The sequence below is a fragment of the Salvelinus fontinalis genome, chromosome 31, assembly GCF_029448725.1.
Source record: "Salvelinus fontinalis isolate EN_2023a chromosome 31, ASM2944872v1, whole genome shotgun sequence".
Lineage (NCBI taxonomy): Eukaryota > Metazoa > Chordata > Actinopteri > Salmoniformes > Salmonidae > Salvelinus > Salvelinus fontinalis.
Genome location: NC_074695.1, coordinates 42193948 through 42220912, shown reverse-complemented (window position 1 = coordinate 42220912; position 26965 = coordinate 42193948). Strand labels below are relative to the sequence as shown.

Sequence of the window (26965 nt, the reverse complement as noted above, 5' to 3'; positions counted from 1 at the left end):
TACTAAAACAGCAGCATACTGGAATACTGAAACAGCAGCATACTGGAACACTGAAACAGCAGCATACTGAAAACTAAAACAGCAGCATACTGGAACACTGAAACAGCAGCATACTGGAACACCGAAACACCAGCATACTGAAATAGTAGGATACTGGAATACTGAAACAGCAGCATACTGAAATACTGAAACAGCAGCATACTGGAACACTGAAACAGCAGCATATTGGAATACTGAAACAGCAGCATACTGAAATACTGAAACAGCAGCATACTGGAACACTGAAACAGCAGCATACTGGAACACTGAAACAGCAGCATACTGGAATACTGAAACAGCAGCATACTGGAACACTGAAACAGCAGCATACTGAAAACTAAAACAGCAGCATACTGGAACACTGAAACAGCAGCATACTGGAACACCGAAACAGCAGCATACTGGAACACTGAAACAGCAGCATACTGGAATACTGAAACAGCAGCATACTGAAATACTGAAACAGCAGCATACTGGAACACTGAAACAGCAGCATACTGGAATACTGAAACAGCAGCATACTGGAATACTGAAACAGCAGCATACTGGAACACTGAAACAGCAGCATACTGAAATACTGAAACAGCAGCATACTGAAACAGCAGCATACTGGAACACTGAAACAGCAGCATACTGAAATACTAAAACAGCAGCATACTGGAACACTGAAACAGCAGCATACTGAAATACTAAAACAGCAGCATACTGGAACACTGAAACAGCAGCATACTGGAACACTGAAACAGCAGCATACTGGAACACTGAAACAGCAGCATACTGGAACACTGAAACAGCAGCATACTGGAACAGAAGCATGCTGAAAAATAAACATAATGAAAAAGAAGCATACTGAAATACTGAAACAGCTATAATATAATACTGAAAAATAATTGATACACTATCAAAGGGCAAATGTCTAATAAACCACACACACTGTAGCAACATATAATACACACACACACTCACACACACGGGGCCATAGGACCGACCCATTGACAAGCCAAATGGACGGCTTTCATCAAAGACCAGTGAACAAAAAGGCAATTACATCACATCCGAGTTGAAAGGGATGAATGTTATTAGCTAGTTGTGTTCTGGATTCATTAGAGATAATATTGCACCTCTCCAGAGAGAGCCAAGCTGAGGTCAGAGGTGGACACTGCATACAATGCTGGATAGGTTAGTCACTACTGCTACTGTTGCTATAGTAGTAGTGCTGTCTTTTCAGGAGGTTTAATTACAAGTCAAAATCTAATTTAAATAAACTCCCTGAATTGACAGATTTTCAGTTTCTACACACCAGTTGACTTGGCCTTATCTGTGTTTAATCTGTATCTCTGTGTGTTTTGTGTTGAAAGGTATGGCTCGTTGCAGTGCAATGTTTGGCTGTGTCAGCTCTGCACTGCTCTGTGATTGTTTGTTAGAGACGAGCACACTCCAAGTACTACAGATGCTTACACACACACACACACACACACACACACACACACACACACACACACTGACCCACTTCTACTACTTTCAGCCTAAGCTAAGAGGCCTCTGGGTGCAGCCAGTCAGCCACTACCCCTCTGGTTGAAGGATGTGGTATAGCTGTAAAAAACTCTGTACCAAAGCGCAGGCAGGCAGGCAGGCAGGCAGGCGCACACACACACACACCATGTGGTAGGAATTGAAGGCGGGGCATCTCTGCGTGTGGGGCTATGGATGTGGCCTTGTCCTCTCTATGTAACTGTGTGCATGTTGTGTGTGTGCATTTATGGGGCAGTGTGTGTGGTGGCTTAGCTGTGGGGGCGGTGTGTCGTCCAGCTGCCTGCTAGCTCGCTATGTCTTGGAAACAAAGTCGATGTTTGTACGAGAACACGGCTCTGCTCACCTCCCCCCTGGCATTCTCACAGTTGCCATGGTGAACAGCTTTTTTGGTTCTCAATGGAGGAGAAATTAACACCGTTTTTAATTGGCTCTGGGGCCTCAATTTTTGAACCTCCTCCCCCTACATTACCCAGCTAGCTAACCTCCATAAGCCAACCGAAGGGAGTGTGTCGTTTCCTCATTATTAGACAATGGCCCGTCCATATGAACACACACATACATCTGCAGGGCCCTGCTCTACAGGAGGTTACCTTTGCATTCCATTGGCATCCCCCTGCATGTAACCTGTACTATGTGTACGAGGCACGACCCATCCTGACTCGCTCAGTCACTCACTGAATGAACAAGTGAATGTCCTCACACACTCTCGGTCTTCTGTAGGTTCTGACCGAGTGTGCTCTACGGGGTGCGAGAGGGAGACGGCGCGAGGGAGAGCGATGAGGAGAGATGGTGGTTTAGAGTGCTAAGGATGGAGGGATTTAGAGAGCATGGCTTTGTGAATCCCCGTGATGCCTCCTCTTTCTCCCGTCTCTCTCAGGAGAGGATGCTGCTGTGGGACAAAGGACTGCCTCTCCAACCCCCTCCCCCTCGCTACACACCCATCCTCCCATCCCCCTCCTCTCACTGTGCCCCTCTCGGCTCTGCCAACGCCGCTGGATAATTAGCCCTGCTACGGCGCCTCACTGGGACTGGGGCCTGAGTCTGTCTGTCTGTCTGTCTGTCTGTCTGTCTGTCTGTACAGGGTAATTGCAATGCAACAAGCAACGCTCCCTCCCTAAAGCATGCTGTAATGACAACAATGATTATAATACCAGTATCACTTCTGTGATACAGTTAAATACACTGATGATGATGACGATGATAACGACAACCATTGACTACTACCTCTCATCATCATCACCATCATTTTCATCATCAGCATCACCCTTTTTAAATATTCTATTGGTAGTCCCTATAACAGGTGGGCTACTGGGGCATTCATTCCATGATGTTATTGGTAGTCCCTATAACAGGTGGGCTACTGGGGCATTCATTCCATGATGTTATTGGTAGTCCCTATAACAGGTGGGCTACTGGGGCATTCATTCCATGATGTTATTGGTAGTCCCTATAACAGGTGGGCTACTGGGGCATTCATTCCATGATGTTATTGGTAGTCCCTATAACAGGTGGGCTACTGGGGCATTCATTCCATGATGTTATTGGTAGTCCCTATAACAGGTGGGCTACTGGGGCATTCATTCCATGATGTTATTGGTAGTCCCTATAACAGGTGGGCTACTGGGGCATTCATTCCATGATGTTTGTAGTTGTGTTGTATTTCTCCTGCTGCTGGGTGGTACAGTATGTGCAGAAATTAGCACATAGAAACGCGGGCGATAGAACATAGCAGGCAGCGTGTGAGCGCGCTGGGGTGGTGACGAGAGGAGAGGAGGGACGAGGGGAGGATGAGGGGAGGCATAGAGAAGTGATCTGGAGTGTCTGGAGAGGGATATTGGGATTGTCGAGTTTTTTAATCCTCGACTGGAGAGAGAGCAGAGGAGGAGGCCGCCAGCGCCAGCGCCTTAACCCAACTAACGCTAACATAATGAAGCATCGTCAAAGGACTGGAGAGAAGAAGAGGAGGAGAAAGAGGAGAGAGGATGGGGTGGGTGGGGGGGTAGAGAGAGCAGGATAGGGTAAAGAAAGAGAGAGAGGTGGGGGAGGAGAGAGGTGGGGGAGGAGGGAGATGGAACAGGGGCATCTGAAGAATGAGAGCAAAGGAGAGAGGATTTGAGAGAGGGAGAAAAACGGGATGGGGATAGTAAGATGGGGAAGGCTATGCCAGACTGTGCCACCCAGCCCTCCGGAAGCTGTAACGACAGACAGACACAGACAGACAGACAGACAGACAGACACAGAGCCTTGCCCTGGTTGGCACACGCTGGGCACCCTGTGGGCACCCTGATCTGTAATCAGTTTGTTTACTAACGCAGCCATTTAGGGAAGATTGGCCCACAAAATGGGACTGGCTGTTGGATTCACTGTGAGATAACACAGAGCTGTGAACACAATACACTCAACCCTTTTCTCCAGCCTCTTCCCCGTCTCTCTGTCTCCTATTCTTTCTTTCTTTCTTTCTTTCTCTCCCTCTCTCTTCTCTCTCTCTCTCTCTACATCCCCCTCCATCTCTCTCCCTGAGCCCCATCTGTATTGTGTTTCTGGGACGGCTCATCTTAAAAGGGGTGTCTCTTGTTTGTCTCTCTCTCTCTCTCTCTCTGACTGGAGAGAACAGAAGAGAACATAAACAGGTCACCAACGTACGTATGCTTTGTGGAGCCGCATTCCACTGCAGCTGCGCCTGCCTGCAGCCCGCAGCTTGCTCCGAGGCGTGTACCCACTACCCACCACAATGATGAGGTTGCCCGATGCATAAAGAGGATGATTAGGGAATTGGCAGCGGTATATACTAGTACTATATCTGGGCTTAATGACTGTTGGCAAAAAAACAAAGGCATGGGGCTGCATGTACACACACACACACACACACACACACACACACACACACACCTGAGTAGATAGAAAGCCAGGCTGCTTATGTTAGTATGGTTAAGAGATGTTTTATCATTGATGTTATCACACCAGCTGGGTCTTTTGTTATTTTAAGCCTGGGTATGGGATGGCTTTCTGTGTGTTTGATAATGGGCCTGTCTACATGTGTGCTCTTGATGAGCATGTTTGTGAGCATATGTGTGTAAGTGTCCTGTGTGTGTGTGTGTGTGTGTCCTGGAAGTGAAGCAGGTTGTCTGCATCTGCTTGCTTCTGCAGCTGGACACGCTCCCTCCCGTCTGCAGGGGCTGTGCACGCTGCTGCTCTCCTCCTTCCTTCATCCCTTCATTCCGAGCCGCCCACCGGAGAGGAGAGGGGGTGGGGTGGGGTGGGCTGGCAGGGCGAGGGCCAGGCAGCCGTTTACTGAATCGACCCCTCGCGTCTCCTAGCAACAGGGCTGTTTGGAACGGGACGGGGGAGTTGAAGAGAGTGAGAAAGGCAGAAAGAGAGATGGGGGGGTGGAGAGAGGTAGAAGGAGGGAAAGAGAGGAGGAAGGCTGCACTAATTATGTGCCGCTGGAGAGACCACAGGCCTGGAGGTGCGGCGGAAAAGGGGATGTAGCCTGGGAGAGAGGGATTGAGAGAGAGAGCAGGGATGAGGGGAGTTTGGGAGTGAAGAGTCGAGGGAGGAATCACAGAGGGAGATGGAGTGAGTTAGGGATAGAGAGAGGAGATGGGTAGATAGATGGAACGATAGATTAACACCCAACTGTGATGGTGGCACAGTAAGCACAGTTCCTCGCCTTGTAACCTCGTCAAAAAACATAGCAGGACATTTATTTCTTCCCTTTGTTGTTTCACTCTGGTCGTTTTCATGCCCCTCTGTTGCTTTCTTGCCAGGGTCCAGTGTCAGCATTATACACTGCTCAAAAAAATAAAGGGAACACTAAAATAACACATCCTAGATCTGAATGAATGAAATATTCTTATTAAATACTTTTTTCTTTACATAGTTGAATGTGCTGACAACAAAATCACACAAAAATTATAAATGGAAATCAAATTTATCAACCCATGGAGGTCTGGATTTGGAGTCACACTCAAAATTAAAGTGGAAAACCACACTACAGGCTGATCCAACTTTGATGTAATGTCCTTAAAACAAGTCAAAATGAGGCTCAGTAGTGTGTGTGGCCTCCACGTGCCTGTATGACCTCCCTACAACGCCTGGGCATGCTCCTGATGAGGTGGCGGATGGTCTCCTGAGGGATCTCCTCCCAGACCTGGACTAAAGTATCCGCCAACTCCTGGACAGTCTGTGGTGCAACTTGGCGTTGGTGGATGGAGCGAGACATGATGTCCCAGATGTGCTCAATTGGATTCAGGTCTGGGGAACGGGCGGGCCAGTCCATAGCATCAATGCCTTCCTCTTGCAGGAACTGCTGACACACTCCATCCACAAGAGGTCTAGCATTGTCTTGCATTAGGAGGAACCCAGGGCCAACCGCACCAGCATATGGTCTCACAAGGGGTCTGAGGATCTCATCTCGGTACCTAATGGCAGTCAGGCTACCTCTGGCGAGCACATGGAGGGCTGTGCGGCCCCCCAAAGAAATGCCACCCCACACCATGACTGACCCACCGCCAAACCGGTCATGCTGGAGGATGTTGCAGGCAGCAGAACGTTCTCCACGGCGTCTCCAGAGTCTGTCACGTCTGTCACATGTGCTCAGTGTGAACCTGCTTTCATCTGTGAAGAGCACAGGGTGCCAGTGGCGAATTTGCCAATCTTGGTGTTCTCTGGCAAATGCCAAACGTCCTGCACGGTGTTAGGCTGTAAGCACAAGCCCCACCTGTGGACGTCGGGCCCTCATACCACCCTCATGGAGTCTGTTTCTGACCGTTTGAGCAGACACATGCACATTTGTGGCCTGCTGGAGGTCATTTTGCAGGGCTCTGGCAGTGCTCCTCCTGCTCCTCCTTGCACAAAGGCAGAGGTAGCGGTCCTGCTGCTGGGTTGTTGCCCTCCTACGGCCTCCTCCACGTCTCCTGATGTACTGGCCTGTCTCCTGGTAGCGCCTCCATGCTTTCGACACTACGCTGACAGACACAGCAAACCTTCTTGCCATCCTGGATGAGCTGCACTACCTGAGCCACTTGTGTGGGTTGTAGACTCCGTCTCATGCTACCACTAGAGTGAAAGCACCGCCAGCATTCAAAAGTGACCAAAACATCAGCCAGGAAGCATAGGAACTGAGAAGTGGTCTGTGGTCACCACCTGCAGAACCACTCCTTTATTGGGGGTGTCTTGCTAATTGCCTATAATTTCCAGCTGTTGTCTATTCCATTTGCACAACAGCATGTGAAATGTATTGTCAATCAGTGTTGCTTCCTAAGTGGACAGTTTGATTTCACAGAAGTGTGATTGACTTGGAGTTACATTGTGTTGTTTAAGTGTTCCCTTTATTTTTTTGACCAGTGTATATCAAAACGTTTTGTGTCTGTGTGTGTTGCCTGCTGCCTCGGACTATCCCTCGGTTAAATTGGATGCTATCCAGCTGAACTTTGTTCTCTACGACCATAATTCCCTCCCATGCATGAGCAGTATTTACATGTGTGTATGCATGGGTGCACGAGGGCTGCCTGAAACGGCAAAATAAAGGAAACACCAACATAGACAATAGACAACATAGACGACATAGTCTTAATAGGGGGTTGGTCCACCACGAGCCAGAACAGCTTCAAGGCACCGTGGCATAGATTCTACAAGTGTCTGGAACTCTATTGGAGGGATGCGACGTCATTCTTCCACGAGAAATTCCATCATTTGGTGTTTTGTTGATGGTGGTGGAAAACGTTGTCTCAGGCGCCGCTCCAGAATCTTCCATAAGTGTTCAAGAACCACACCTGTGTGGAAGCTCCTGCTTTCAATGTACTTTGTATCCCTCATTTACTCAAGCGTTTCCATTATATTGGCAGTTACCTGTACATAGGCTACATATTTATGTATGTATGTTTGTTTGTTCGGTCATGTGTGGCATGAATGCGGCAGGGCAGGCAGCCTTGCCCTAGCCCTCTCTCCCTTTCCTTTTCTCTCTCCCTGTGCTGTGACTTTGATCCCATCGCCGCGCAGGCAGGGAGTGGGGGTTGGAGGCGAGTGGATGCCCACTGTCCTGTCCTGTCTGCTGTGACCCCCCCTTCCTCCCCCCCGTGCCCCACATATATCCGTACACGCCGGTTTCTGCTGTCGCACACGCTATCGTCCCGGGCCGCTGATGTGCCCTACAACCGTATGGGGGCAGAGGGTGGGGGCGGGGGGGGGGGGGGGGGGGGGGGTTGCGTCATCATGTGTCCCAGGCAGCCACGGGGACAGTGGGTAGGCAGGCATGCAGCTCACGTGTCCTTCCCTAGTAGTAGTCATACCTCCTGGAGGTAGAGTGGTATGGTGGTTGTGGGCCAGTGCATTCCTCTCTTTTGACCTCCCTGTAAAGGGCATGACTGCTGGAGCTGGCACAGTGGCACACCATGCAGCTCTACAAGCTTGAGAGCAGGGTTGTATTCATTATGACACACTTAAGTAAACGTTTTTTTGCAACAGACAAATAAGACCCAGCATTGTCCTATGTTAATGTCAAATGTTATCCGCAAAGGGCCTTGTCGTTTTTCTATAGAGTAATCAACAACAGTCCCCTTGTCTCATCGATGCCTCTACCTGTCGATGAGAAATACCATCCTCATCATCATCATCATCATCACTAGTGTTACGTCGGGCGTGTAGAGAGCTGGCGCTTTAGAAGCATGCAGCCCCCTCTGCCCCGCACGCCATAGAAATATAATGAATAGAACGGGCTTGAAACCTCTAACCTTGGAAATTTGACTGGTAAACTCATGGGTACACAATGACTGCCTGGTATTGTGACACAATCATTTCCTTGGTAATGTTCATTCAAATGATGTTAACTGATGTGGCTTTGTTGAATCAACAAATCACGTGACTCATTTATGGGTACACTTCCTGCTTTTATTTCCTGCTTTTTGTTCCTGTTTTGCTCTTATGGGTACACTCGCAATGGCCGCCAGTCCATCCAATAAGCCATTCCTTTTATTTCTATGCCGCACGCTGCTCCATGCTGCCATGGCAACCCTCGTTACCTGCCGCTAGTGACAGCCGGAGCGAGGGAGAGCAGCAGAGGGATTGAGGTAGAGTGAGAAGGGTAGGGTGAGACCGAGGGGGAGAGAGAGAAAGACTAGGCTAGCAGAAGGAATAACTTGTAGACTAAGGGAAAAAAAAGGATTTGTAAGGGGAGGAAAAAGGAGGGTGGTGAGGGATTCCGAGAGGATAGAGAGAGTTTAGGGGGAAGGAGGAGTGCAAGTGGGGTTGGGGGGGTGAGTGCGTTAGTGCATTGACTGACTTCCTGACTATTGCATCTGTTAAAGGAGGCCCAGGGATCAACGTTTTAAACAGTAATGAGGAGAGAAGTACCCCCCCAACACACACACACACCTCCCCCATGTTCACCTGTCGGCTCCAATGAGTCCCACACAAAGCCAGTGGAGGGGCGTGCCCAGCAACACAGAACAGACAGACATCTCAGCTCAGCTCACATACTGGGAATATACTCACATTAGGAGAGAACGACTGTGGAGAGATGAGACCAAATGAAAGAAATAGAAGGTTAGAGCATAAAACAAGGGCAGATGTAGATAGAGACAAAATCATGAGGAACGAGTCAGAGAGAATGTGGTGCGTGTGTAGGGTGTAGGGGTATTTTGGATCATGCGTAAATCCACACACCGTTTGTTGTGTTTGTGGACACAATTCCAGTTTAACTAGGTGCAGCCTGTGTCACATGACCCGCTGCCCCGCACACCTGCCCAAGAGGTTGGCACTCCGGTTGTCATGGCAGCAAGTTTTGCCTTACGGTGAGCAGAATGCTGGTTGGAAGTAGAAGAGTTTTTTTTCCCACACCCATTTCTAGCCAGGACCTGTTTGTGTTGTGTGCTGCTTTGTGCTGTTGAAGCTTGAGCTTGGATCTCTAAACAGGACTAGTGTAAAGATAGGCAAGGGATCCCGATAGATTCCTTATCAATTGTGAAGATGGAAATATGAAGAATTCCACAAAATGAGAATGAAATGACTTCATTAAATGTAATGTTTTGAGCTATGCAAACCTTTTAACTATGGTGTTGATAACCTTATCAATGTTTAGTTCATATTTTCTAAGGTGGAGAGTACAAACGACAGATTCGAGTTTCCTGGCTCTTTAGTTTTGGTTCTGTTGCTTCTGGTTGAAGATCCTGAACAAAGAGAAAAGATCTCACCCCTCTTACCATGACAACTTTGTCAGTTTGTTGACCACACACTTTAGCCGGGCGGAGAATACAATGATTCAACAGCCAGTGAAAGAAAGAAACAACCAAACAAAGGCTATGAAAAAATAAGCTTCAAAGAGCCATTTCACTGTAGTGATTTAAATGCATCACCTGCTGTTTTCTCACAGGGACTGTGTGTGTGTGTGTGTGTGTGTGTGTGTGTGTGTGTGTGTGTGTGTGTGTGTGTGTGTGTGTGTGTGTGTGTGTGTGTGTGTGTGTGTGTGTGTGTGTGTGTGTGTGTGTGTGTGTGTGTGTGTGTGTGTGTGTGCGCGCTCCTGGCAGGTATCCCCCCTCTCAATCTCCCTCCCCCTACTACACACACAGCTCTCCACTGGCCTTGTGAGAGAATAGGGAGGTTCCCATCAAGACTCCCAGATATTCCAGCATTACTCTCCTTCTCTCTCCCAGTGTGGGAGATACAGAGCTGGGTGGGAATCTCCTCCCTGCCTTATTTTCTTTGTGTGTGTGTGTGTGTGTGTGTGCAGGGCCGGATTAAGAAATCATATGCCCTATTTATTTTTTTCGGACCCTCAAACCCCTTCCTGGCACAACATCATTTTCTGTAAACAATGGTACTTTTACTGTTGACGAAAAAGCACTTTTATAATAAAGCCATAGTAACATTTGCCATGTGGCATAGGCTACAGGATTTTCACACATGGGGATTTTTGTTGTTGTTGCAGCGTCGAATTATTATTTGTTTTGCATTTTTAAAAACTATTAGCTGAATCTTGTTTAATACCACACCAATGACCAACATGAGTGCCTACTCTGACAAACTGAGATCAATCTGGTCTTGAATTCAAACAAACCCAGCCCAATTCATTAGCCCAGGCCAATGAAGCGACACACAGATTGTCAAATATTAGGAGGCAATATATATATACAGTATATATATCGTAGGCTACTAAATAAAATGTCCACTGGCACACTGACTCATCTAATGATGAAGAGGAAGCCATGGGCTACTCGCGGCGATGGCCGACGCGCTCGGCATGGCAATTTCAAGATGAGCTACTTTGAAAAACAGTGCTGCTGTTAGCTACAAATTGCAGGTTGTTGAGAGAAAAGGGTTAGTATTGGTTCTACACTTCTCTTTGCAGCAGTAGGCATTTGCTTTCCAAACTGTGCGTTTTTTCCTGCGATTGTCGTTTGAAATCTGCAAAAGGCAAACCTACAGCTTGTGTGTATAAGGTAGTTGTTGTGAAATTGTTAGATGACTTGTTAGATATTACTGCACGGTCGGAACTAGAAGCACAAGCATTTCGCTACACTCGCATTGAGATCTGCTAACCAGGTGTATGTGACCAATAAAATGTGATTTGATTTAAATTACAGCTGCAACCAACCATAGAAATATAATTTATAGATGGGCAGTTCCCATTCAAGTCAGGACTGGCATCCATTGCTAGTGTACCCATGAGCTTAACAGTCAAAATACCGTGGTTAAGTGATACAAAAGCCTTCTATGGATTATATGTCTATGGCCCAACGCAACAAGCTGTAGCCTATACAACGCAACAAGCTGTAGCCTATTTAGAACGTATGATGCCCAAACTGTGGCCTTCCTGACTGTAGTCATACCAGCCAAAATAAAGGAAACCCTTAAGTAAACAAAGGATAGAAAGTATATGTTATGGTGTGGGGTGCATATTCCTGGCATGGTTTAGGTCCACTTGTAGAACCTATGCCAAGGCACATTGAAGCTGTTCTGGCAGCTGATCGTGGCGCAACACTCTTTAAAGACGCTTTCTGTTGGTGTTTCCTTCATTTTGGAAGATACCTGTATGTGCTTGTGATAACACTTAAACCACAGTTCTTTTTAATAAACTATTGATCCTCTGTGGCTAAATGATGCTCTCTGGTGTACTTTGAACATTTAGAGCCGGCTCCTGTGGTTGAATTAAACCTTTTTTTTAACGTTGCCTCTTGGGCCCAGCTCCTGACTCACACAGTTGACCAATCACATTTATTTATTATGCGGTTTTTATTTTTGTTTTATTAATACGTTACCCAATCAAGGCAGGGCCCCGCAGTTACCCACGTGGGCCCCCTACCTCCTCTCCTCCCCCCATCTGATGATTAGAAGAGTGGCAGCAGGAAGTAGCAGGCTGACTAGATTGGGATACACTCACTAGATTGGGATCTTCCTGTGGTTGGCGGTTGCAGTGAAAAAAAACATGAAATATAAACTACATATATAATATATATATTTCCTTTTTTTTTAACCTTTATTCAGAACGATTTATCTTCATTTTTTTTTGCTGCCTTTTGTGCCACCCTGTGGGCCTGGGCCAAGGGGCTTCAGCCCCGGTAAGCCCCTGCATTAGTCCGGCCCTGTGTGCATACCAATGCTGCTATTGGCTAGGACATTCTCTGCTTTACAGTTGAGGTGAGGCTGCAAGTTCTACCCACATAATACAGCCTAGCACTCTGGTACCCTGCAAACCATGATCCGTTTACACCCAGAGTTGTAACGGAGTCTGTTGCACATGTTGTTAATGGTTGCCGTTCATATAAAGACTTGTACATTGCTAGAGATGACCGCCTTGTCGACCTGGTCACTACTGAGGTGAAAAAGGTGGTCTCACCAACAGCACACATACACAAACATCCTCTTGTCAGCAGAGCCTGGATTGATGTTGATGATAATGTGTTTTCTTGTATGCTGATTAAGCCAGATCTTGTTTTTGCGGGGGGGGCTGATTTTGGAGGTGGACTGCTCATTGGACTGCTACATGGAGCAGGCCTTTTCTGACAAGCTGCTTAAATACCAGGCCCCCGTGTCACTCCTGAACAGCATCGGATATCAGTGCAAGCTTGCTGTGGTGATGTTGGCAAGTCTCGGTCGTGTTCACAGGCTGACAGTACCTGGCCTTCAGATAGCAGGCCTACATAAGAAGCAGCTAGCGATGTCCTGCTCTGTGTCGGCAGTCATGGGCAGCCTTGCTGTGTGGAGGAGAAGGTGCTATCTGTCCACATATCCCTGTCCTGAAATGTTACAATCCTTCTTGTATGAATTATGATTTGTGTGTGTGTGTGTGCGTGTGCGTGCGTGCTCCTGGCAGGTATCCCCCCCTCCCAATCTCCCTCCCCCTACTACACACACAACTCTCCACTGGCCTTGTGAGAGAATAGGGAGGTTCCCATCAAGACTTCCTGAAAATTCAGCATTACTCTCCTTCTCTCTCCCAGTCTGGGAGATACAGAGCTGGGTGGGAATCTCCTCCCTGCCTTGTTGTCTGTGTGTGTGTGTTTGTCTGTGTGTGTGCTTGTGTGTGTGTGTGTGTGTGTGTTCGTTTGTTTGTTTGTCTGTGTGTAGCCTTGGTGCCTGAAGGCCTCAACCGAAGGATCCAGCCTGCTAACATACCACTCCTTCTCCTCTCCTCCTCTCCTGCAGTGTGCGGATGGGGGCTCTGGGTCCGACTCCTCTCTGAAGAGGGTGGCAGTGGTGGAGGACTTCTTTGACATCATCTATGCCATGCACGTAGATATCAGCGCCGACCCCGGCAAATCACCCAAACACGCTGGACAGAAGAAGACCTACAAAGCGGTGAGAAGACACTCCTTCCTTTCACTCAGTCTTTCTCTCTATCTCTTGTTTTTCACTCTTCCCCTTATGCTGTATCTTTCTCTTCTATGACACAGTCACCCTTACTTAAACATTCTCCTCCTTTACCACTATATCTTGGCCTACTGCCTCTCTCTTTTTCCACTCCCTCTGTCTGTATGGGACACTCTTCTTTGTAGGTTCTAAGGTTCTAAAATTGCCCTCCCTACCATGGTATAAGACGCATAAGGGCGTCTGCATATGTAACAGTTTAACTTTAATCCGTCCCCTCGCCCCGACCCGGGCGCGAACCAGGGACCCTCTGCACACATCAACAACAGTCACCCACGAAGCATCGTTACCCATCGCTCCACAAAAGATGCGGCTCTTGCAGAGCAAGGGGAACCACTACTTCAAGGTCTCAAAGCGAATGACGTCACCGATTGAAACGCTATTAGCGCGCACCACCGCTAACTAGCTAGTCATTTCACATCCGTTATACTCACCCCCCTTTCGACCTCCTCCTTTTCCGCAGCAACCAGTGATCCGGGTCACTGCACCAATGTAACAGTTGAACTTCAGTCCGTCCCCTCGTCCCGACCCGGGCGCGAACCAGGGACCCTCTGCACACATCAACAACAGTCACCCACGAAGCATCGTTACCCATCGCTCCACAAAAGCCGCGGCTCTTGCAGAGCAAGGGGAACCACTACTTCAAGGTCTCAAAGCGAGTGACATCACCGATTGAAACGCTATTAGCGCGCACCACCGCTAACTAACTAGCCATTTCACATCGGTTACACATACTAGGTTTGCTTCTAGCAGAACTCGGCACAAGCGAAGTGAAAGTCTGTGCCTCGCATACTCCTTTAAAAACTTCGCTTGAAAAACAAAAAAAAAGCGGCAATATTACGGTTTGTCCCTCTTGAGATGCCATAACAACAAGTACATTTCCAAATGAATCTAAGCTAACTCAATCTGTAATAAATGTTTACCTATTTGGGGAGGAGGTTTTAGTTCCACAATTTTACATCGAGAACTAAGATGTTTGGTGCAGTATTTCTCAAGTGAAAAAATGTGCATGAAGTATCGTTGTCTGTCGTTGAATGACAACAAACACTTCATTGAAGAATCCCTACTGTGGACCAATCACCGACGAAGGGGCGTAGACTTCAGCTACCGAACTTTGACTAGACTCATGAAAAAATGACAAGGGCACGAACATCCAGAAAAATTTGTCAAAGACTAAAACGAACGAAAACGTCACAAAATGTTGTTATATATGTACAAACTTTTTCAAACTGTTTTGGATGGGAAGCATGCGGACGCGTTCACAGTTCAACGTTCAACAAAAAAGAACACCAAGCTCCTCTGGTGGAAAAATCATAACAAACATTTACACAACACAAGCCCCTTTGTTATCTAACAGCTATTCTTCTTCTAAGGTCCAAAAACAAAGCAATCGAGTAACAAAAGATTAAACTATGTGTTTTAAAAACTGTTGGCCTTCATACCTAGGGTTTGTCATGCCCATATGGCATAGGGAAAGTTTTTCTTTTGTTGCCAGTTTATTTATGTATTGGCAGTTCCACACACAAGCATAACACATCAATTCATACGTTCCTAATTCCTTACTTTCATAGTGAATTCATAATCACATTATCATAGGTAATATTTCATAATAATATATTCTAAATATAGCACAAATAAAAAAAAATCGAATTTGTCTTGAACAGTCTTTGATTATTTGGCAATAATATGCTGTTCTCTGTTCCTCTCTGGCCTTTAGTATTAATTCCTGTTTCGTGACCTGTTTCTCTTTCTCTGTCCGTCTGGTCTTCAGATTCACATTCAATAACACTAACACTCTCACTTTCTCAGAATACCATTGAAATGAATGGAAACGTTTAAATCAGGGAGGGCAACTGGCTCCCTATAGTATGCCAGCGGAACAATATATATATATATTTTGTACATCTTTGCTATCACGAGGGGCAAGGTAGTGGATGTGGCTACGCAGAGCCATGAGCCACTGCGGTCCCTCATGATGAGTTCCATCTTTTTGTGGCCTTTACCCCCATCAAAGTTGCCCATCCCTGGTTGAAGTATTTGTATGATACTTCTAGACAATCATCTGAATATTTTTCTTACAATGCAGCAGGAGTCACCACTGACCTGGAACATTCATGTTGGGCTTGGCCTTTTTCTCTTCAGTTCATTCACAGAACCTCCAGTAAACTTCATTTCAGATAAATACACCAAAATATCAATTCAATTCGAGTCAATAACTTTGACTCAATCTCTGTGACACATACCACCTCCATAACTACACCACTTTTCTTTTTTTCTTTTACCTCACTTCTACAAGAAAATGCCTGAGATTATATTTTTTTGGTGCGTATGAAAGGAAACGTTTCACACTTTAGATTAAATGGGGCTGGGGAGGATATGAGATTCCGGTGCCAGGCTGACCTTGTGGTCGCTGGGTGAAAGTATTCCTCTGTCTCCCCTTGACAACTATTCAGCCTTTCTCTCGCTCTGAACATCGCCACAGTCGCTGAAGGCCAGATGTCTAGTTATATTTAGATGAAGGGTGATGGCCGCGGTGCAAAGCACACACCTGGGCAACATTCTGTTCATCATTCCTTCCTAGCTTTGTTTCAAATGGGGAGTTTTAACATAGTCTGCCATTTGGAAAATGTTCTTCCTCCCTGTACTAAAGTCAATGGGAGAAAACCTTTCATTTGCCCAATGTGTTCTAGTAGGATACTTTGCGTCTCAATTGGTGATACTGCCCTCTTCTGGTTGAACATGGTAACTCATCTTTCCCTCAGTACTATAAAGCACATGCGCTTTCATTTTTAGGATTTCCTTTAACTTCTAATGGATATGAATCAAATGAATTCATAAAATTACTGAAAATCAGTATCACATTCGTAGTGAGTTAACAGAGCTGTGACTGTGTAATGAACAGAATACTTCCTCTGTTGCTGCATATTAACTCTCGATTTCCTTTGCACACTGCCATGGCTTCCAGGGTACTTTGCCACACATTGGGTCATGAAATGTTTATTACACACACACACACACACCACATTGAAGGACACAGGAACCCGTTGTTCCTGTCTTTCGCTGGCAGCGCTGCTCAGCCAACTTTCTGCCTACTTCTCCTCTCTGTCCCCCTGTGTGTGTCGTTACAGTTCTCTAGACCAGACAGAGCTGCGTTGGTGGGCATGCTCACCACCACAGGCCCTTTCCAGACCCACAGTCCCACCCTGTAGGCTACATGGGCTCTCTTTGTGAGCTTCTGTTGGGACTGGGAAGACAATGGCGGTGGAGGCTAGCTAGTCGTCACACACAGAGAGTCAACTCATCTGAGGGGAGTCGCTGTCTCGTTCCCCAACTCCCTCCCTTTCTCTATATCCCCCCCCCACTCATGTCACCACCAGCACCCCTCTGGCCAGGATGGCATGGCCGCTCCTGTTTGTTAGAGCCTGAAGGGGACAGTGGCGTGTGTGTGTGTGTGTGTGTGTGTGTGTGTGTGTGTGTGTGTGTGTGTGTGTGTGTGTGTGTGTGTGTGTGTGTGTGCCATAAGAGCCACAGAGGGGGGAGGAATAGAGGGAGACGTGTTTGAGGGAGAAGGGGAGAGGTTGGAGGAAAGGATGACTGCAGGGACCGCATAGAAAAGAAAGAAAGGAAAAATGGGAAGTTGACAGCAAGGGAGGGGGAGAGACAGGGAATACATTGAAAGGGAGTAAGAGAGGATTTAGCAAAGAAAAACATTACTGTTTATGGGTAGTCTCTCTACCAACACATCCCTCTCTATCTCTCCACCTCTTTCTTTGTCTCCCATTAAAATCCTCTCGGTCTGTTCCGACCGACGCCCTGTCTCTCCTGTCTCGCCCCAGTTGCAGTGATGATATGCAGAGGGCTACGTGGTGCTTTGGGTGCATGTGTCAGATTGCCCTCTTGTCCTGTATGGGCTCGTGCTCACTACGGTTCTCCTAGAGATAATCTGGTGACACCAGGCCGCGTGTGTCAAATGACAAAGTGACAAACTGTCACCAAAGGCTGTGACTGACATTTGTATCCGTTTTATTCTCAGAGAGTAGACAGCACCCCGCTCTCTTCGTCACGCACGCACACACACATGTACAAACCCTTTAAACCCTACTGCCAATCGCTGCCTTTACTCTTTGTGAAGGGTTTATATATTGTTGGATGCCGGTTTAACAGGAAGTCCAAACGGAGCCAGTAGAAACAGTAGAGAAGGAGATAGAGAGGCTAATAGGCAGAGTGGAAGTCGCTGACGTATCTTGGTCACCAGTAACGGGCTGAGACAATGTGGTCTTTGTGTGAAGGGGGAAGAAATTACATCTGTCCCAAGAACCTCAATCTTACCCTTCCTCAGCTTAGCCAATACACACAGACACACACAGACAGTAATCGACGTCCCATTATGGTATAGCATTATAGAAACAGGTCTAATTTCCCCTCTTTTCCTCTTACACTTTTTTTCTTCTCCCGTTTCACCTCTTCAGTGCTCATTATTAGAATAGCAGCATGTTTATCAGCCATGGCTCTTGTAGTGATCTCTCTCTCTCTCTCTCTCTCTCTCTCTCTCTCTCTCTCTCTCTCTCTCTCGGATGGGCAGATTGCGGAGACGTATGCCTTCCTGCCCAGGGAGGCAGTGACCCGTTTCCTGATGAACTGTGGCGAGTGTCAGAAGAGGATGCATATCAGCCCGGGTGGAGCAGAGTTCAAAGGTTAAAAAAAAACATCTCTCTTTCTCTGGACCAGACTGCCGACTATCATCTCCGCTAGGCTCCTGGTGTGTCTAAATGGCACCTTATTCACTATATAAAGCACTTTACCAACAGGGTCCATAGGGCTATATAGGGAATAGGGTGCCATTTTGGACGCAGTCTCTGTTTAGGCCCATTTGGTAAAACTCTAGCTGTTTATTACATTTTTAGACATCACCAAATATCATATTATACGTCTCTTCATAACCCAGCCTTCTGTTACTGCGACTGTCTGTAAGCCTGCTGTTACTGCAAGCGCATATTACCATGGATGAAGGAAGGGATTTTCATAGGAGTTGTGACAAAAACGGTTTTGAGAGCTGCTTTGCGCCCTCTTCTCCTCCTTCTCCTGCTGTTGCTGTTGCCACCCTAAAGGCAACCCATCCCCCCATCTCCCACCCCCTCCCTACACCAACCCCAGCCCCCCTCAGTCCTATTCAAATTAGTCATTGGAGTGTCCTGTATCGTTCCTAACACACTGCAATTAGCCCAATTAGGGGGCTTTTAACAAAGGAAATGGCCAGGAAACAAGCTCTTTTCTACAGTGAGAGCGACCGGAGGGTGGGGGCGGGTAGTAGAGAGAGAGAGAGAGAGAGAAAGACTAGCGGGGTTAAGATGGAAATGGAAAGAAATCTGGAGTAGGACAGAAAGATGGGGCAGAAATAAAGGAAAAGGTGAGGAGAGTCCGAAAATGGAGAGAAATATTCAATGGCTGCCCTGCTATTTCATACATATTTTATTTGTCTATATTCAGGGTCCCTCCCATATTGACAGAGGGGCTGTCATAACTTTATATATGGAGGGCCCTTACATATTCCCACAAGAACAGAACATGGGTAGTATGTAAAGTAAACCATGCCAATTAACATTACCCCCCCCCCCCCAAAACCTCCTCCTCCGTCTTCATCTCCATCCCACACACACAACCCAGTGAGAGAAGTGCTCCCAGGCCCGATCTGTCAGTGTTGTGTCAACGATGATCATTAACGCTGGGTGTCGCTCATAAAGAGAGCAGCTAATTGGCTTCCTGTCCCGTGGGGGTCCTCCCCTTCCCACCCTGACCCCTCATCCCTCCAACCCCTCCAACCAAACACACCCCTCCACTCGCACGAAAGTTCAGTGCTGAATTATTGAATGCAATTCATTGCTGTATGCCAGGGCTATTTTTAATTGACTTCTTCAGGCAGTCTTTTGAGTCAGGTCTCTTCGTCTCTTCGTCTCTTCGCCTTCGTCTCTTCAACCTTCATCATGCTGTACGGGTGATGCAGTAGGAACAGGTGTAAAGGAGGTGAAGGTTTGGGCCCATATTCATGAATCCTTGAGAGTAGGAGTGCTGACCTAGGATCCGTCTTTTGCCTTTTCAATCATGATGAATTAAATGACATGGACAGGGGGACCTGATCCTAGATCAGCACTCCTAGTCTGAGACAGATTAATACAAGCCCAGGTCGCTGGCCCTGTGACGATTTCAGTCCTTTCTTATGCTGAACTCAATTTCTTAGCCAGCGTGTCTCATCTCTGTCATTTAATTCCTCTGCTGACCTACTAAGGGACAATGTTCTCAGGTCTGGAGTCCTGAAAGGGCGGAAATGCAAGGCAGACGATCAATACTTCTGCAGTAAATAGACAGGAGCGCCATCATCAATTACTGATTGATAATGTGTGTGTGTGCACGTGTATGTACAGTCCCAGTAGGTAATAAGTCGTTTGATAACGCTGATTGATTAGTGTTGATATGATCCTTGGAGAGGAGGACCCTGTAAGGAAGACGGACCATTGCTTGCACTTGAGGGATAATGTTAGTGCAATACAAGAGAGGATACCAGTTCAGTTATCAAGAGTTTGCAGTTATTTTGCTGTATGCTATGTCATATATTTTTGTAGAGTCTTTATAAATGAACTGCTGGTATACACACACTACCGTTCAAAAGTTTGGGGTCACTTAGAAATGTCATTGTTTTTTAAAGATAAGCACATTTTTTGTCCATTTAAAATAACATAAAATTGATCAGAAATATGGTGTAGACATTCTTAATGTTGTAAATGACTATTGTAGCTGGAAACGGCAGATTCTTTATGGACTATCTACATAGGCGTACAGAGGCCCATTATCAGCAACCATCAATCCTGTGTTCACATGGCACGTTGTGTTAGCTAATCCAAGTTTATCATTTTAAAAGGCTAATTTAGAAAACCCTTTTGCAATTATGTTAGCACAACTGAAAACTGTTGTTCTGATTAAAGAAGCAATAAGACGGGCCTTCTTTAGACTAGTTGAGTATCTGGAGCATCAGCATTTGTGGGTTCGATTACAGGCTCAAAATGGCCAGAAACAAAGAACTTTCTTCTGAAACTCATCAGTCTATTCTTGTTCTGAGAAATGAAGGCTATTCCATGCGAGAAATTGTCAAAAAACTGAAGATCTCGTACAACGCTGTGTACTACTCCCTTCACTGAACAGCGCAAACTGGCACTAACCAGAATAGAAAGAGGAGTGGGAGGCCCCGATCCACAACTGAGCAAGAGGACAAGTACATTAGAGTGTCTAGTTTGAGAAACAGACACCTTACAAGTCCTCAACTGGCTGCTTCATTAAATAGTACCCGCAAAACACAAGTCTCAACGTCAACAGTGAAGAAGCGACTCCGGGATGCTGGCCTTCTAGGCAGAGTTGCAAAGAAAAAGCCATGTCTCAGATTGGCCAATAAAAAGAAAAGATTAAGATGAGCAAAAGAACACAGACACTGGACAGAGGAACTCTGCCTAGAAGGCCAGCATCCCGGAGTCACCTCTTCACTGTTGACGTTGAGACTAATGTTTTGCGGGTACTATTTAATGAAGGCGCCACTCTCCCATCCTCTGGTCATTCTCGTCTCTCTTCCTTTTGGAAGAATCAATACAGCTCCTGAAGCTCTCAGAGGCCAGAAGTGGGGGGAGGGGCCGTTCACCGCAGCCGCATCTAAGCCCTGCTCAACTGATTCCATTGGGGACAGAGAGGGGCAGTCATCAGTCCACACCATGTCCTGTCCCCTCCCGAGTGGAGCACAGACTTCCCCCCACCCCATCACAATGGGGGAAAGGTACATATGTGATCCTACAACCCTTCGCCTTTTGCAGCGGCTCATTTCAATGTAGCCGCTCACAGTGAAGATGGATGGAGCTCACTTTACCCCCAAGTGCCCTCAGTACCAAAGCTCTCCTCCCGGCTCTCGTTCAATTAGCCGGGGCAGGAAGACAAAATGTCAGTTGCCACCAAGCACTGTCTCTATACCACAGTGTTTTGATACCACCCCTTTCAGTAAAAAAGTATCTGTCGCATCGAAGTGTCTTGCCAAGGGCGCAGAGAAAAAATCAACAAAGGGGCAACTTACCATTAAACGCTGCCAGAGGGCCCTCTGGCACCACTGGCGGGTGACTGTCATCTGACTTGTGGGTGACTCGCTGCAAGAGCAGGGAACTGGAGCGCATGCACAGGCCGACTTTGGGTCTTGTTCGCAGTTACAAAGGTGTACAGAGTGCAGTTCACTATGAAGCCAACCATTTTCAATGGGACCCTAGCTTCAAGAATGAGTGGCGACTCGGCTCGCATACTAGAGCAGGAAATCTCCTCTCTATTGCGCAAGAGAGAAATCAGAACAATACCAGCAGAAGAGAGCCATTCCGGCTTCTACTCCCGTTACTTCCTGGTTCCCAAAAATGGTGGGAGGGATAAGCCCCATTCTGGACCTATGGCTATCTGTGAAAGTTTGCGTTTAACGTGCTCTCTCGGTCTATTCTTCGAGGTGACTGGTTCACTTCAGTCGACCTGCAATATTCTTATTTTTACAAAAGTTTTCTGCCTGCACACAGGAGGTTTCTCAGATTTGCCTTTCAGGGCACAGCCTGCGAATACCTCGATGTCCCTTCGGGCTAGCAGGGGATTGAGAGTTTATATACATGATTACCTGCTTTGCTCCCGTCACACGTGCAAGCAGTGCGAGACATGGCTTCCATTGTAACCCACCTCACCGAGTTAAGAGTTGAAGATCAACCAGAAAAATAGCTGTTTGGTGCCCACACAGAGAATAGAATAGTTAGGCGTAAAGCTGGATTCTCTCTGTTATCGCGCTACACTATCGGACAACCGCATTACGTTGTCCTAACAGTGCCCTTTCCTGTTCCACAGGGGGTGCTCGGTTAGGCTCAGAAAGTGTTTCTGAGTACTGGGGTTGATAGCTGTGACGGCCGCACCGCCAGACCGCACAGGGAAAACCCCTGCCTAACGAATGTCCTTTTCATTTCATGCACATTAGCCCTTACTTTGCTCTATGCACATGGAGATACACATAATATATACATTACGACATTAACCAGTTAACCATTTATTATTCTCAAACAAATAAAGTTTTATATAATGTCTTCTGTTTACCTCTGTGCCTCAGCAGTTACCGACATCATGTCTGCAGCATGGAAGCCGGCTGTGTTCTGGTAAAGGAACCGCCACTGAAGTATAATTCTGGAGGGGATTTGGAAATCAAATCCAATTTTATTTGTCACATGCGCCGAATACAACAGTTGTAGACCTTACAGTGAAATGCTTACTTACGAGCCCTTAACCAACAATGCAGTTTAAAAAATACCGATAAGAATAAGAAATAAAAGTAACTAAAGAGCAGCAGTAAAATAACAATAGCGAGACTATATACAGGGGGGTACCGGTACAGAGTCAATGTGTGGGGGCACCGGTTATTTGAGGTAATATGTACATGAAGGTAGAGTTATTAAAATGACTATGCATAGATGATAGCAACAGAGAGTAGCAGTGGTGTAAAAGGAGGGGGGGGGGGGGGGGCAATGCAAATAGTCTGTGTAGCCATTTGATTAGATGTTCAGGAGTCTTATGGCTTGGGGGTAGAAGCTGTTTAGAAGCATCTTGGACCTAGACTTGGTGCTCCGGTAGCGTTTGCCGTGCAGTAGCAGAGAGAACAGTCTATGACTAGGGTGGCTGGAGTCTTTGACAATTTTTAGGGCCTTCCTCTGACACCGCCTGGTATAGAGGTCCTGGATGGCAGGAAGCTTGGCCCCAGTGATGTACTGGACCGTTCGAACTACCCTCTGTTGTGCATTGCGGTCGGAGACCGAGCAGTCACCATACCAGGCAGTGATGCAACCAGTCAGGATGCTCTCGATGGTGCAGCTGTAGAACATTTTGAGGATCTGAAGACCCATGCCAAATCTTTTCAGTCTCCTGAGGGGTAATAGGTTTTGTCGTGCCCTCTATGGTAAAATGGCGCCGGAGAAGAAGGCAGATGTTTTACGTGCCCCTAACCGATTGTGTTTTTTTGTTTGTTTATTTGCGTTGTTTGTATTTTTGTACATAATGTTGCCGCTACCGTCTCTTATGACCGAAAATAACTTCTGGACTTCAGGACTGCGATTACTCACCACGGACTGGCAGAATCGTTTTTTTCCTTTAACAAGTCTGACGAGCCCGACGCGAATGATATATACTGCTTTCTCAGGAACAGGCTCAGATCCCCGTTGGTTTGCGTAAAGAGGAGGCAGAGAAAAAGGGTCCGGTGGGCAGGCTGCCTTCTGAGAATTCCTAGGCGATCGAATAAACCCCCACTTCCTTCCATTCTGCTAGCAAACATGCAATCTTTAGACAATAAAATATATGACTTACGCGGAAGATTAAACTACCAACAGGACATTCAAAACTGTAATATCTTATGCTTCACGGGGTCGTGGCTGAACGCTGCACCGGCAGGATAGAACAGTGGCATCTGGCAAGACAAGTGGCGGCGGACTATGTATTTTTGTAAATAACAGCTGGTGCACGATATCTAAAGTCTCAAGCTTTGAAAAGCTGGTAATGGCTCACATCAACACCATTATCCCAGAAACCCTAGACCCACTCCAATTTGCATACTGCACCAACAGATCCACAGATTATGCAATCTCTATTGCACTCCACACTGCCCTTTCACAACTGGACAAAAGGAAAACTTATGTGACAATGCTATTCATTGACTACAGCTCAGTGTTCAACACCATAATGTCCTCAAAGCTCATCACTAAGCTAAGGACCCTGGGACTAAACACCTCCCTCTGCAACTGGATCATGGACTTCCTGACGGGCCGCCCCAGGTGGTAAGGGTGGGTAACATCACATCCGACACCCTGGTCCTCAACACGGGGGCCCATCAGAGGTGCGTGGTCAGTCCCCTCCTGTACTCCCTGTTCACTCATGACTGCACGGCCAGGCACGACTCCAACACCATCATTAAGTTTACTGATGACACAACAGTGTTAGGCCTGATCACTGTAAACTATGAGACAGCCTATAGGGAGGAGGTCAGAGTCCTGACCGTGTGGTGCAAGGGCAACAACGTCTCCCTCAATGTGATCAAGACAAAGGAGATGATCGTGGACTACAGGAAAATGAGGACCGAGCACGTCCCCATTCTCATCAACGGGGTGTAGTAGAGCAGGTTAAGAGCTTCAAGTTCCTTGGCGTCCACATCACCAACAAACAAACTAACATGGTCCAAGCACACCAAGACAGTCATGAAGAGAGCACGACAAAACCTATTCCCCCCCAGGAGACTGATAAGATTTGGCATGGGTCCTCAGATCCTCAAAAGGTTTTATAACTGCACCATCGAGAGCATCCTGACTGGTTGCATCAAATCAAAATCAAATCAAATTGTATTGGTCACATACACATGGTTAGCAGATGTTATTGTGAGTGTAGCGAAATGCTTATGCTTCTAGATCTGACAGCGCAGCAGTATCTAACAGGTAATATCTTACAATTCCACAACAAAACCTAATATCTAACAAATTCCACAACAAAACCTAATACACAGAATCTAGTAAAGAATGTGGATAAGAATATATAAGGATAAAATATATAGATGAGCAGTGACAGAGCGGGTAAGATGCAATAGATAGTAAAGAATAGATAGTGAAGGATACAGTACATTATATACGTATGAGATGAGTAATGCGAGATATGTAAACATTCTTAAAGTGGCATTATTGAAGTGACTAGTGTTCCATTTATTAAAGTGGCCAATGATATCAAGTCTGTAGGTAGGCAGCTTCCTCTCCATGCTAGTGGTGGCTGTTTAACATTCGGATGGCCTTGAGATTGAAAAACAGCTTCTATCTCTCTGTCCCAGCTTTGATGCACCTGTTCTGACCTTCCCTTCTGGATGGAAGCGGGGTGGACAGGCAGTGGCTCGGGTGGTTATTGTCCTTGATGATCTTTTTTGCCTTCCTGTAACATTGGGTGTTGTAGGTGTCCTGGAGCGCAGGTAGTTCGCCCCCGGTGATGCGTTGTGCAGACCGCACCACCCTCTGGAGAGCCTTGTGGTTGTGGGCGGTGTTGTTGCCGTACCAGGCGGTGATACAGCTCGACAGGATGCTCTCAATTATGCACCTGTAAAAGTTAGTGAGGGTTTTCAGTGACAAGCCACATTTTTTCAGCCTCCTGAGGTTGAAGAGGCGCTGTTGCGCCTTCTTCACCACACTGTCTGTGTGCATGGACCTTTTCAGTTTGTCGGTGATATGAACACAGAGGAACTTAAAACGTTCCACCTTCTCCACTGCTGTCCCGTTGATGTGGATAGATGGGGTGCTCCCTTTGCTGTTTCCTGAAGTCCACAATCATCTCTTTTGTTTTGCTGACATTGAGTGAGAGGTTATTTTCCTGACACCACACCCCAGGGCCCTCATCTCCTCCCTGTAGGCTGTCTCGTCGTTGTTGGTAATCAAGCCTACCCCTGTTGTATCGTCTGATTGAGTTTGAGGCGTGCATGGCCAGGCAGTCGTGGGTGAACAAGGAGTACAGGAGGGGGCTGAGAATGCACCCTTGTGGGGCCCCAGAGTTGAGGATCAGCGGAGTGGAGATTTTGTTTCCTACCTTCACCACCTGGGGGCGGCCCGTCAGCAAGTCCAGGACACAGTTTCACAGGGCAGGGACGAGTTCCCGGGTCTCAAGCTTAATGATGAGTTTGGAGGGTACTATGGTGGTAAATGCTGAGCTGTAGTCAATAAACAGCATTCTTACAAAGGTATTCCTCTTGTCCAGATGGGATAGGGCAGTGTGATGGCGATTGGATTATCTGTGGACCTATTGGGGCGGTAAGCAAATTGAAGTGAGTCTAGGGTGACAGGTAGGGTGGAGGTGATATGATCCTTGACTAGTCTCTCAAAGCAAAGTTATTTAGTTCATTTACCTTAGCTTTCTTGGGAACAGGAACAATGATGGCCATCTTGAAGCATGTGGGGACAGTAGACTGGGATAGGAATTGATTGAATATGTCCGTAAACACACCAGCCAGCTGGTCTGCGCATGCTCTGAGGACGCAGCTAGGGATGCCGTCTGGGCCGGCAGCCTTGCGAGGGTTTTACCCACGTCGGCCACGGCGAAGGAGAGCCCACAGTCTTTGGTAGCGGGCCGCGTCGGTGGCACTGTATTGTTCTCAAAGCGCGCAAAGAAGTTGTTTAATTTGTCTGGAAGCAAGACGTCGATGTGCGCGACGGGGCTGGTTTTCTTTTTGTAATCCATGATTGTCTGTAGACCCTGCCACATATGTCTCGTGTTTGAGCCAGTGAATTGCGACTCCACTTTGTCTCTATGCTGACATTTTGCTTGTTTGATTGCATTATGGAGGGAATAACAACACTGTTTGTATACAGTTATGTTTCCAGTCGCCTTGCCATGATTGAATGCAGTGGTAAGTGCTTTCAACTTTGTGCGAATGCTGCCATCAATCCACAGTTTCTGTTTAAGGAAGGTTTTAATAGTC

The 26965-nt window shown here is 46.9% G+C and overlaps 1 protein-coding gene across 2 annotated transcripts in view; it reads left to right on the top strand.

Annotated features, from left to right (window-relative positions):
* The window catches only part of LOC129830288 (nucleolar protein 4-like), a 134146-nt gene that overhangs the window by 27857 nt on the left and 79324 nt on the right, over nucleotides 1–26965 (top strand). For both annotated transcript variants that reach the window (XM_055892754.1, XM_055892753.1), the window contains exons 2-3: nucleotides 13213–13365; nucleotides 18017–18128. In XM_055892754.1, the coding sequence (XP_055748729.1) occupies nucleotides 13213–13365; nucleotides 18017–18128 (265 nt within the window). The remainder of the gene's footprint in view (nucleotides 1–13212; nucleotides 13366–18016; nucleotides 18129–26965) is intronic.